At 40.4% G+C, this 13,625-nt stretch overlaps 1 protein-coding gene across 9 annotated transcripts in view; it reads right to left on the minus strand.

Annotated features, from left to right (window-relative positions):
• The window catches only part of LOC310961663 (unconventional myosin-VI), a 160,363-nt gene that overhangs the window by 97,856 nt on the left and 48,882 nt on the right, over positions 1-13,625 (minus strand). For all 9 annotated transcript variants that reach the window (XM_083933826.1, XM_083933825.1, XM_083933824.1 and 6 more), the window contains exon 11: positions 4,285-4,465. In XM_083933826.1, coding sequence (XP_083789952.1) covers positions 4,285-4,465 — 181 coding nt within the window. The remainder of the gene's footprint in view (positions 1-4,284; positions 4,466-13,625) is intronic.

Here is a 13,625-nt window from a genome sequence, read left to right on the forward strand (position 1 = left end):
AAGAAAGTGCAGTGCTGAGTGTAAAGTCGATCGGATTAGCGATTCTCTAGAACACTGCCAGCAGCAATACCGCGGGCCAAGCAACCGGCCCGTTCTGTGAAGAGGAACAAACGATGGAGCACCTATCAATTCCAAAGACCAAAAGTAGTATCAGTTAGCAGATCGGGACACAACTGCTTGGTTCAAGGACTTTGCATTTAATCAATAAAACAAATAAATGAGAATCACACACATCTGACTATGATCCCAAGGTTTGGAAAGATGGAAATGTCTTTAGTAGAGATGAGTTAGCAGTCTCACAGCTAGAATATCTATTGGGTGAAGGTTATATTCATCTGCATCCAGTACGGTTTTCTTCCACATTCAATAAACACTGAAGTCAAGTAGGTGACAGAATGTGTTCAGGTATGAAGTGTCAATGAAGGAGCGGTGACCTCATCAGGTCGTCTCTCTGATTTACACCGAAGCAAACCTCTCAAGGCATGCCCACAGGATCAAGTGGGTATGAAATATGAATGAAGTCATCTTTGAAATCCCCCGCATTTCTGCAATAACGTGTGCTCACATTTTAGACAAATTGCCAAGCCGGGTCTGCGAGCGCCCTTCTTAGAAAGCTGAGGGCAATAGACAGCGCTCATTATATTGAGAAAGTAACACCCATGTGATGTGAACTGTGCAGGTCCAGGGAGACACCAACAAAATCCCAAAGGAACAGGTTTGGCTGCAGGAAACTTAATTCCAACAGTGAAAGTGAAAGAGATGTTATTTTTTATGAGGAAGTTTGTCTTGTCGTCTTCAGGGCTGCAGCAGCAGCTGTTAAAGGGAGGTAAAGGTGATGAATGTCGACATCACAGATTTGATTAAATGCTAACTAAAAGCTCAATCACTGGCTCGTTAACAGTGTTCTTGGGCTGCAAATCACAGACTTTATATAAAATGGAGGGCACGTCTCCATTTCCTCCCACAATACAAAAGTGAAGCCAAAATATAAATATTCAAGGTGACATCTTCAAAGCAAACAAAATATATACAACTGAAAAGAAAAAAAATCCTACTTAATAAATTTAATTTTTCTGTTGACTGACTCATCGGTTAATCAACTAATCATTTCAGGACACAACATGGGATTACTAATAACTGCACCTGAATATAGCTCTGCGACAACTTGGGCAGGCACACTGGCTGGTCTTGTGTCTTTTTTTTCTAACCCTGGCAAAATGTACATGTCTGTATAAATCTATCTGTCTGCCATCATGACTAAAGATTGATGATAAATGACAAAAAATGATGTAAAACTACCACAAAAATAGGCAAAGTGTCTAAAAATAGATGCAAAACCACCACAAAACAATGCAAAATGACAAAAACAAACTTATTATAAGTGGACTCTTTGAATTTGGGTGTCTTCTACGTAGACAGAGTGGGGGTCCCCTGACAGGTCTGTGCCCAGGGGCCATGAGGCCCACATGTTTGAATGCGTGTTGAATTTGGCGTAAAATTGTGTCACATTGAGGCCGCTTTCTGGACCAAGTGTGAATATGTACATCCTCGAGTTTTCATTCACACTATATCTAGGTATATCTGTGCTGTTTATATACAGAGTACACATGAACAGCTTTGTGTGGCGTGGTGACAACACTTCTCTGATCAATGATCAATATCTACTGACAGCTGAGCTAATAGCAGCCTCCTCAGATAGGTTTCCTCTGAGATAAATGGAGGACTGACTGTCAGCTCTGTCTCTCAGGTGTCCACAGGTCCAGGGCCGTACGGGACTGACAAGTGCGTTCACATCAGTTTGACCTCCGAGGTCACAGAATGCTGAGTGGGAGTAGTACAGTGTTTGTGTGATGCACAGAACACATGCTGCAGAGATGAATCTGCTGATTTATCTGTTCCAAATGTCTGCAGAAGATCTGAGCTGTCCAAAAAGATTCTGCTGAGCTGCACGACACTTCCAGGACAAGATTTGGGCTTTTTTTTTTCTCTCCAAACCTTGTGAACCCTGCTGAGCTTTCACACTTTATATATATTTATTCTAGTCAGATCCTGAAGGTTCAGCACATGCCAAACATGTCAGGATGAATTTAGATTTCTGAAGCACACGACATCAACAATATGTCAATTTGATATCTTTGGTTTACTGAACCACATTTAGCCATTTTGCATATATTTTTAGTGATTTTACATCTAGTTTTTCGTCATTTTGTGTCAAGTTTTATACATTTTGTGTCAATTTTTATTCATTTTGCATCCATTTTTATTCAAAGCTGTTTATGTCTCAGCACCTCAGATCTTACAGTGGAGTTAAAGTCATGTCTCTAGTCACAAGGTAAATGAGTTAGAGTTGGTTTGTTCACACAGGAGGAGAAGTCATTATCACAAGGTCATTTTATTCTGAAATGAGACTTTTTTTTTCTTTCATTTTCTTCCCGGCTTACTGAAGGGTTCATTTAAGTCTGATGCAACACCCTTTCAAAATACTATTTCCGGGTGTAAACGCTTCGTCAAACAAAAGAACCAACAACATGTGAGCCTTTTACCATGACTTCTTCCTTTAGTGAGACACATTTCATTCATAGACAAGCGGTAAAAAAGTAGTTTCTTTGCTCAGATATGTTCAAACAACAACACTGCAGCAATGTAGAATTACTTGGCTTGGACCAGGAAATAGTACTTTGAAAGGGTGTCTGAAAAAAAACATTTCACTGTGGGCACATTATTGGATAAAGTTTGAGGAGCACAGTTCCAGATCTTCTTATTTGTCTCTGTGTGTGCTGTCTGGAGCTCCATCTTGTCTTTCTGATCACGTCTCGGACTGATTCTCTGCCACAGGTCAGTGTTTCTGATGAGTCCAGCCGCCACAGCTGTAATATTCTCTCTGTTTTCAAGTCTCTGCCCTATAAAATAATAATAGGACGACACCAGAATCTTTACGGTCTAAAATTATTGGGCTTTGAGAGTTTTTTTTCTTCCGACCAAATACAAATAAAACACTCTTTAAAAGGCTCCCTAAACACAAACCCTCCAGAGCCGCCTGCCCAAACCGAGCACCGAGCCAGCCTCAAACACTGGATGATGATCGCCTCCCCCGATTGAACACAGTCTTCTTCGCTTTGCTGTTAAACACGCTTCACGATAGCCATCCCTGCTGTGAGAACCAGTCCATCTGATAGGCACCCCGTTGTGCCTTCCTCTTCTTCCCCGCAGAGGAAGGGAAAAAAATAAAAACGACTGGGGAAGGAACCGAGAGCTGAGGAACCGAGAGCTGAGAAACTTCTGCGCTGAAGTTCAAAGCATTGGTGGATTTTAATGGAGAGTGAGACTCCCTGGAGGGTTCGAGTCTGAACCGCTGTGGGGAAATGAGGCGTGAGATGAGGAGGAGCGTCTGAGCGCCAACTGACACCAACCGAATATTATACTTGGAGGGATAGTTGTTGATGTTTTTTTGTTTTGTTAATTGGGTAATTAATTAAAATCATTAAAAGGGGAGAAACTGCAGGTGAATAGGAAAACAAATAACTAATAAATATCACCATGAAACTTCCCCTGTTGATGACTGACATTAAGACAATTGTATTTTCTATTACAAGGTTTCTGAAAATGTTCTCTTTAAATATGCAAATGAGGCATTATCTGATAAAATATGAGCCAATTTTTAGGGATGCACTGATCTGATACCAGGATCTGATATTGGCTCCAATGTTGACTAGTTAGCTGGATCGAATATCAGATGAATGAGACCGATCGAGCATTCCAATCCAGTCATTTTTCTTTTTTATTAATATCATACACAGTAATACAGTTACAGCGATCTAGTCACTTCAATACTTTGTGTGGAATACCATTTAGGGTTTTATATTACATTTTAAAAAGATCTGTTTGCAGTGCACTTTACATGGAAGTGTTATTTTTTTCAATGCTAATGCACACTTTGTTATTTGTTCATAAATAATATGGAGTACATTTAAATCTGTGTTCATTTGTTTTTTGTTTTTTTTAACAAGGCTAAATGTTTATGTCAAGCCTGATGCCTTCACTCATTCATTCAACAGTAGGACCAGATCGGGATCAGGTATCGGCCGATACGCTCAGCCAAGGTATCAGGATTTGATTGGATCGGGACAAAACTGGATGGGTGCATCTCTACTAATTTTCATCCATTTCCATAAGAGAAATGTGAGCGTTGGATAAAGCCAGGTTCAAACTCCTTGTTTTATTTCACATATCTCTTTGCATCACTCCCTAGATCAGCAAATCCCGGTCCGTGTCACCGCGGCTCACCTGACGTGCTTCCAGCCTCCTCAAAGTCGATGTTCCCGAGGTGCAGCACGCCCGCCACCACCCTGAACAGGTCCAGCTTCTCCGTGTCGTCCAGGCCTATCTTCTTCATTGCCACGGACATCCTGTTGAAGTCCCCTTGGTCGTCCAGCAGTGGGTCCTTCAGCGGGCCGGACTTCAGGTGCTGAGGGAGGAGAGCGCACACAGTTACTGACCACAGAGTCCTCCTTCCTTCTAAAGCAGCAGTTCTAATCCTTTGTTTCCACCATTTACCTTCCTTCCTCATTCATTTACCTGCCTCACCACCTGTCCCCTGGCAGACGGATCAATATTAAATATGTTTGTGTTGTTTAAAGCTGAAGTGCAGCTTTTAAAAATCGAAGTATATTAGAAATCAAACTGACCCTCAAAGCTTCCAATCATCCTGGAGAGTCCTTTCATTTTATTTTCCACTAATCTTTGATTTCACTGAAATTGTTTTCTGCAGAAGCCCAGAACAATAAATATTGGACACATGCGCCTCTATTTGTCTTTGAATATACTGCACAGAGGAGCAGAGTGTGCTGCAGACACACACACACACACACACACACACACACACCACACAACACACACACACACACACACACACACACACACACTTGAATAAACTCCTGATGAATGTCACAGTCTGATGATATCTGCAGGATAGAGTCGGATCCGACCACGCCGCGTCCCCTGGGACAGAATTAATAGAAAGTGAATTCTTCTGCTCAGCTGGTTCCACTGTTTAATGGAGTTCTTACTCGTTTCATTTAGTTTTCTTTTCACTGAAGCTCAAGAAGTTGAGGAAAGTGAATCAACCGCAGGAAGGAAACCGAACCAAAGTTCAGATGAATCTGGGATGTGGTGGGTTTACCGACTAATAAACATTTTAAAGTAAATTATTAAGGTTAATTGAATCCTACAAGCACTGACGCACAACATGTTGGCTGTCTTTCGAGGGCGACTCAATCTCGTGCCACAATTATAATTAATATTAGTGCAATGATTACTTTTATTCTACTGCATTAAATATATTTGTTCTAGTGCATTAAATATATTTGATCTAGTGCAATAATTACAATTTATTCTAATGCTTTAATTACATTTATTCTAGTGCATTAATTACATTTATTCTAGTGCAGTTTTAACATTTATTCTAGTGCAGTAATTGTATTTTTTCTAGTGCAGTAATTATATTTATTCTAGTGCAGTTTTAACATTTATTCTAGTGTAATAAATAGTCTTATTCTAGTGCAAAATAACATTGTTTCCATTTGTTTTTGGTATCATTTTGGGCCTTGTGCTGTCGGCTGTGGATGTTGTTTTGCAGCTGGTTTGTTTTTGTTGTGTCTTCTTGTCTTTTATTGCACTGATCCGGAGCAGCGTGTTGTATTCTGTATAAAGCCAATAAAGGTTTTTCTCTTTTACTCGTGTTCATTAGATGCACCTGAAGCAGCATTTAGGTTTTTGGTCAGGGAACGAAAATGCCATTAAAAGCCAAAAAAACGTGTATTTTTGGATTATTTATGCGGTGAATGAAATGAGGATTTGGTGCGTCGTTCTTGGAAAGATGCTGTCAACAAAACTATTGAGTCTGGACTGAAGGAGAACAAGAGCACAAACAACTGAAGGCAGCTTTCAGATGATTTGTCTGTTTCTGTTTTCTCTCCGTTGGACACTTTCCCGCATCATTACCTTCCTTCAGCCACCGAGGTTATGTGTTTATTTGGATCTATGCAGGATTTTAATTCAATCTTTTCAAGGTTTTTAGCCACAGGCGATGAAAACCCACTTATTATTTCTTCAACCTGCAAAACTTTACAAAACTATATTCTTTCATTTTAAAAACACAGATATTGGACATTTTTTTATCGTAATTTTTTTCTGTTTATGTTTTACTCTGGTTTTAATACTGCAATTTATACTCTACATTTCATCTCATTAATTATAATTTATCATATTCAATTATTATTATAATAATTTATCACAATGTATGAAGAACAAAGAAAGTCAACGCACATTGATATATTTGAATGATTTTTTTCTCTAGCCCCTGATTAAGATATTATGACTATTTTTATCATTGCTTATTTATTTTAAAATGTATAATTTTTTTTGACAAATACAAAGGTCTATTTTTTGCTGGTTGTCTGTTTGTTTCTAATCTTAAATAAATAAATAAAAATCTACAATTCAGGAAGTGGACACAAGTGATGAGTGATCCAAGTGAAAACGCCGCTGCAACGACATTCTGAGATCAGGAGAGATTTCCATTTGACTGAAACACCAGAGACAGATGCGTGCATTCAAACATCCAGACACAGAAGGACAGTGTGAGTACGCCCTTACTCATACTGTCCTTCCGTACCGCGACCCGGGCTTTAGGGTACTTGTTCCCCCTCCCTCTCCCCCCGCGCCCAAGCCCCGTTTGTACTGCCAGGGCCGGCCAATGCTTCTTGCTGTCCATACGCCATCAAGCCGTAACACGTCACATGCATTGATCGCATGTGTGTGGCTTTGTTTACAAATCTTTCCACAGAACTCGGAGTTTCGACTGTCGACTGTTTTTGAATATTTTCATCCGACCAAATCTGCAGTAAACACTCCACCTCCGCATCACATCAACGTGAACCTTTCACCGCCATTGTTGTTGTTAAATGTCCGCGCATGGTCCGTCCTTCTATTTACATGTCCGAACAGGCGGACATAACGCTACTGCCGTAGGGCTCGTGCTCGCACACGTGCACACGCTCGTGCTCGTACATGTGCAAACGGCTCCGCTAAAGCCCACCTCTTTCAAGCAGGCTGTGGACAGAGAAGATTTGAGGCCTCCCAAACAGACACATCGATATTAAAAAAAACTAAAAACAGGACAGAGGAACAGCGAATCACCTCGGAGCAGTGAGGAGACACACAGCACATCGTCCATCAGTGGGATTAATCCTTTTAGGGCGTACTCACACTATCCTTTTGGCCGGGGCCAAAACCGGTTTTTCAGCTAAAGCCTAGTACCTTTAAGCAGTGTGAGTGCACCCGTTCCGCGCATAACTGCGGCCAGCGGGCCGTCCACGGCCACAGACAAAAGTGGTCCTTATATCTAATAGTTTGTGCGCGTCCTGGCTGCAAAACAGGACTCCCATTCAAACACCATCAGGTTTACTGGAACAAAGGATGTGGGATCATTTTGTTGCCGCAGTCAGTTTTTTTTTTTTTGTTTTTTTTCAAAAAGGCTTCATCAGTGATTTCTTTCTAATGTCTTTGTTGCCTCTTTAAAAGTCTCCTCTCCTTTTATTACCTTTTGGTCGTTGTTTCCTTATGTCTCCTTTATATGTTTTTAATGTAATCTGAAGTTGTTGTTATCAAACATAACACTGGTCTTTAAATAAATCAGGCAGGATTTCTACAGTTTCTTTATCTCTGGTGGTCACAATAATAAGTATAAAGAAAGTTTGGTTTATTTACTTACAACAGTCTTTTCCGTCCTTTTGTGGTCATTTGTGTCTCTTTTTTTCAGTTTTAAGTCATTTTGTGTCGCTTTTAGTCAGTATTTGTGCAGTTTTGTTGTGTTTTCAGTCATTTTCTTTGTGGTCATTTGCATCTCTTTTTGTCATTTTGCAGTTCACGGTCATCTTGTGGATGTTTTGCATCTCTTTTTATTAATGTTGCGTCTCTTTGTAGTTGTTTTAGAACTATGTTAAGAAATTTCTACGTGATCGTTTATGTCTCTCTCAAGTCAATTTGGGTCATTTTTAGTCTATATATGTGCATTTTGGTTTTGATTTAAGTCATTTAGTTTCTCCTTATGGTCATTTTGCATCTAATATTTTGTAACTTTGCACCTTATTGTCATTTTGAGGTGTTGCACTTAGTTGGTTAGTTTGTGGCTGTTTTGCATCTCTTTGTATTCATTTTGTGCTATTGTGTATGTTTATCTTTAGTCGTTTTGCGCCTCCATGTGGTCATTTTGTGGTTATTTTATCTCTGATTGTAATGCATCAATTTTTAGTTGTTTTGTATCTTTGTGGTGGTTTTGTGTTTCGTTGTCATTATTTTGGATCAATTGTAGCTGTTATGTGTATATTTTTGGTTGTTTTGTGTCTATTTTCTGTAATTTAGCGTCTCTTTGCGATTGTTTTGTAGCTCTTTAATCATTTGGTGTCGTTTGTGGTCCTTTTTCGTCTCTTTGTGATCATTTTTGTGTTTTTTTCAGTAACATTTTATGAGTCAGGGCCCCTGAGCCTCTGGGCCCAGCAGACCCGTTCAGTAACCCTTCCATGGAGATTGGATGAATAGATCTATATATGATGTTTTTGGGGCGATTTTTGGTGCTATTATTTTATTATGCTTTGACGGTCTGCCTCATAAGAACGAGCCGTGGCGTTTAGAGACGGTATATTGCCATATGTTACACTGTGAATTAAAGCTCTATTTGGACAAAAACCAGAGTTGATGATTGTTGGAACAGTTTAAAGACGAACTAAAGATGCGTTTGGTGAGTCTTATTTTGTTTCTATCCAGTTTGAATGAAGTGTATTTTCATCAGGCAAAGCAGCAGTTGTACAGTGCAAGAAGAGAAGACGTTTCCCAGAGAATACCAGAGCAACACACATACATAAAAACAATCCAGTCCCTGATAAAAAAAAAAACAATGGGAATAGTAAAAAAAGTGCAGGTAAGAAACACAGTCATAAAAACGGGGAAAAACAGTCATAAATTGTCTAGGGCAGCTAAGTTAAACCGTCAGTGCTTCTTCTCTCTGAAAATTAAAGATTTATTTGGACCAAAAACCAGAGTCTGAGATTTTTTTGAAAGAGAGAAACTTGAATTCAGAAGGTGGATGATTGTACTTTTCTGTTTAATAATGGAAAAAGAAGACTTCAGACAACCATCCTTCAAAAACCCGAACTATCTCTTTAAATATCTTTTAAAAATACAAAATTGAAATCAAAACACTTTCTCGTTTAGCCAGCGAATCTTTTGTCCAGAGAAAGGTGTATAAGATGAAGAGAAATAACATGCATTGGAGTGGTTGCTGTAGGGTTGACATCTCCACGACATCACTACACTCAGAGATAACGGGCCTGTGGAGAGGCCAATAAAATGATCTCAGGCTCCCTTTTCAATCTCCTGAACCATCAGGGTGAAATCTGCTCCTTAAACTTTCTAGTTACGACTTCGATTAAAAGCATTTCAGTTTTTTCTTTGGCTTCAGCATTTAATCTCAGAGTTGTTACACTGAAGCGCCACCACACAGCAGTGAAGCTTCTCACAATCACAGCTGTAAGGTGAAGCGGAGATAGCATGATTTCTTTATTTTATATAAATCGTGTTTGAAAAACTTTCAAAGTTCAGAAAAGTCAAAGACAGATGTGAGGGGAATAACCAACATTTACTGTCACAACTCAAAAGAGATGAATGGGCGTCACATTTCTGCAGCGAGAGAACACCGAAGCCAAAACATCTGGAATATTGGTAATAATTCAAAAATCTACGTGCATTGCAATACCATAGGGTTGTCTAAAAAATAAGTATCGGATTAGATACCAACAGTGCAGCCTCCGCCTCCTCCAGCTGACCCGTAATGTCCCCCAGCAGCTACAGCTCGTCTCTCTGAGCACATGAACGCTGGTTCATCACGTTAACAACACTGAGCCGACTGAACACAGCTGCTGCTGCTGCTGCTGCTGGACGACCTTCAGACAGTTTGAGTAGACAACGGACAAAGCAAAAGAGCCGTTTGGACTAATGTAGCATACGAGGCTAACGGCAGGGAAAGGCTAAGGATGTAAAGCAAGCAGCTTGCGGCTGTGGCTTGGTGGAAGAGTGGGTCGTCCTCTGTTCGAGAGATTGGTGGTTCGATCCCCATCTCCCCCTGGTCCACATGTCGAAGTGTCCTTGGGCAAGACACTGAACCCCGAATTGCTCCCCGTGCTGCGCATGGGTGTGTAAATGTGGTGTGAATGGTTAGATCAGATTAGATGGTATGTAGATGTCCACTGCCATCAGTGTGAATGTCTGTGTGAATGGGTGAATGTGACAGACACTGTGAAGCGCCTTGAGTAGTCAGATGACTAGAAAGGCGCTATATAAGTACAAGTCCATTTACCATTTACCAATAATAAACAGTGATGTTAAGGGCAGAGCTAAGCACCTAACATCATCAGTCCTGTCCATCTAATGTTAAGAGATGTTAATTTAATTTAACAGGACACAATAACGTGTGTGTGAAAAGTCAACCAGCAACGAGACACGAAACAGTGTCAGCTGCTTTACCAACTCTGTTTAATCAGCAGAGATAATATGGAGCCAAGTCAGCAGAAACACAGAAGATAAACAGGACTGTAGCTGAATACATTAGCATGAAGCAGATCCCTGTTTACACTGTGGAGAAACCTGACTAACAACAACTGATTCACTAACTGAATCCAAGGTTTAACCTCCTTCATGGAATCATTTAATGTCCACAGAAATCCCCGAGCGATACAACACAATCAAACAAACATTTGTCATATTATATTTTCTTATTTTCACTACGTCAGACAACTTCAAAGTGTTCTTATTGATGTTTGTATTGTTCTAATCTTTATTTTAAAAAGTCTGCCTTCATGTTTTGTCATTTTCTCCCTGTGGTATCGAAAATGGTATGGAGTATCGGTATCGTCTTTCTAGGATTGTGACAACCCCACTGTATGGTACTGTGACCTCTGTATCGAGATACATATTGTCCCTTGAGGGTGGAGTCGGTATTTGTAAACATCAAATAAATGTTTCCCCAAAGATGATTACTGTCCTTTGAGGTTGTTGTGATCACTCTGAATCATTCCAGTGTTCATTTTTCTGATAAGTTTGGTTTTAATTGGTTATTTGAGACCATAAAAACGTGATGAAGCCATTCATAAAAGTTAGTGTTGAGCCCTGGAAAGTACTAGCGTCCAATCAGGGACTTGTTGGGGGGTAGAATTTCCTGGTCCTCCCAGTTTTGAGTTTTCAAATATGCAAATACAGTATAACTTCTTCCCATCAATAATCAAATACAGAGGAAATGAAGAAGGGAAACAATATTCTAATATAAAATACTTCTTTTTTTTAAATGATAAAGACAATTACCATAATTAACTGGTCACTCAGATACATCTGTTGATTTATATTTTAATAAAGAAAAGAGAAACTAATGTTCAAGAAGAAATACTGCAGTTACAGACGTCTATGTGGAAATAAATTAAATAATCATGGACATGGAAATGCATTAAAATCTTAAAACAAATGATGATACATTATTGAAAGGAATGACAAAATGAAATACGGAGTGAATCCTCTGTGTTTCAGAGAAAGTGATGAATTTAATTATGAACCTTTACGTCTGGAACTATGAGTCGGCCATCTTCAGCAGAGCACAAACCTCTTGTCCACGTTCCCCTGAACGGTCACAATAATTAATAATAATGCACTGTGGAGAAACGCCACGCATACGGCCGCTGTGATGGAATACTTGTGCATAATTAATCAAAAGCTGAAGGCGAAGGAGGGAGCTCATTTCTCATTTCTTATTAATATTGGCGCATTAGACGTCTTTGTGCTGTGCAGAGGCTTTCTGCCAGGCTGCTAATTAAAACGCTGGAAAATAAGCATCTAAATTTATTCTGATTATCATGAGATTATATAAGCAGGCTAGAAACATAACAGGGCGATGTGTTAGAGGCTCTTTTGTTGTTGAGATAATCTGCTGCAGAGGTTTTCTTTAATGTGGTGCGAGCATCATAATTACACACATTTATTCAGAAGGTGGCTGTGCAAAAAGGCATTATTGTGTGTGTTTTTATTTCCCTCCGCGGTTGCTTGAGGAGCACAAGTTGTCTTCTTATTTGCAAACAAATTGTGTGAGTCCTTCAGCACCAACTGCTAACTAAATTGACTGCAAGTGCTCTGGTTTGAAGACAAATGTGGAAATCTTAGGGCTTAAATTTCTGAAGAAACTCTCAGAAAAAAGACAAAAGAAAAGCCTGCATCTATTAGCTTTCTATATTTGTCTGTTTTTAAAACTTTTATTTTAAAGGAAAATTTCGGGATCTTCATCTCATCTCATCTCATCTCCAGCCGCTTATCCGGGGTCGGGTCGCGGGGGCAGCATCTTTAGCAGGGGACCCCAAACTTCCCTTTCCTGGGCCACATTAACCAGCTCTAACTGGGGGATCCCGAGGCGTTCCCAGGCCAGTGTGGAGATCTAATCTCTCCACCTGGTCCTGGGTCTTCCCCGAGGCCTCCTCCCAGCTGGACGTGCCTGGAACACCTCCCTAGGGAGGCGCCCAGGGGGCATCCTTACTAGATGATCCTGAACATCCTCAAAGGAGCAGCAGCTCTACTCCAAGTTCCTCACGGATGGCTGAACTTCTCACCCTATTTCGGGATTATTCAAACCCCAAATTCCCCTTTAAAGTAATAATCCGTCAAGATGTTCATCTTGTTAATTGTGTGTTAAGGTCCTTTCTATGGCAGACTATCAGAGTGAGTTCAAACAATGGTGATTGATCATATGACCCACTAATGAAAGCACTTGTATTTGCTGCTTTGAGGAGAAACACGATCTGACTGTCTGTGGAGACTTTCCCGCACTAAAATCAAGTGAATCAATCAGTGACGCTTTTTTGCGCCGTCTCTCTTCTCTCTCCGGACCTCCTGTCAGTGTGGAGCTTGTGAAGACATCACGCCGCATCGCTGCAGGTGAGAGCCGCAGATTTCCTGACGTCATACAGTCGACACTGTTTTCTAAAGGAACTCTGGGAGATGAAGTCCCAGAGGCTCCTACTACCTACAGTAACATCTTACCGCCAAAGAAACCTCTAGAAATAACGTGTCTCAACTCTTATGGATTATGACTTTAAGCCTTGAAGTGAGACCAAGTTAAAGGAATAAATGACACATTCTGACTCCTGAAACTGAAAGTTGAATTCATACGCAACAAAATCACCATTGCTCACATCTGTACTCTGCTTCAGTCTTTCTTGGGCCCCTTTCAGCACAGTCTACTGCAACCCTGAATGTATCTCTTCATAATCCGAAGGAGCTGTACCTGAGGACGCAAGTGTCCCAATCAGGATGGATGGGACATTAAACACAACTTCACCCTGCCAGCTCAGTAAGAAGTCTGTGTGATGTCTGATTGAGTCCGTGTGTAATTAGAGAATTCACAGCAAGCGAGTGGTCGGGTTGATGACATTTCGATCATGCGGCTGAGAGGGGACAAACATCCGAGGGCGAAGAAGAAAGAGATTTTCCCTGGCGTCTTGATGTAAAATCACCAACGGAACTCAGTAGTCGGCACG

Source organism: Echiichthys vipera (assembly GCF_963691815.1).
Source record: "Echiichthys vipera genome assembly, chromosome: 19".
NCBI classification, from domain to species: Eukaryota; Metazoa; Chordata; class Actinopteri; order Perciformes; family Trachinidae; genus Echiichthys; species Echiichthys vipera.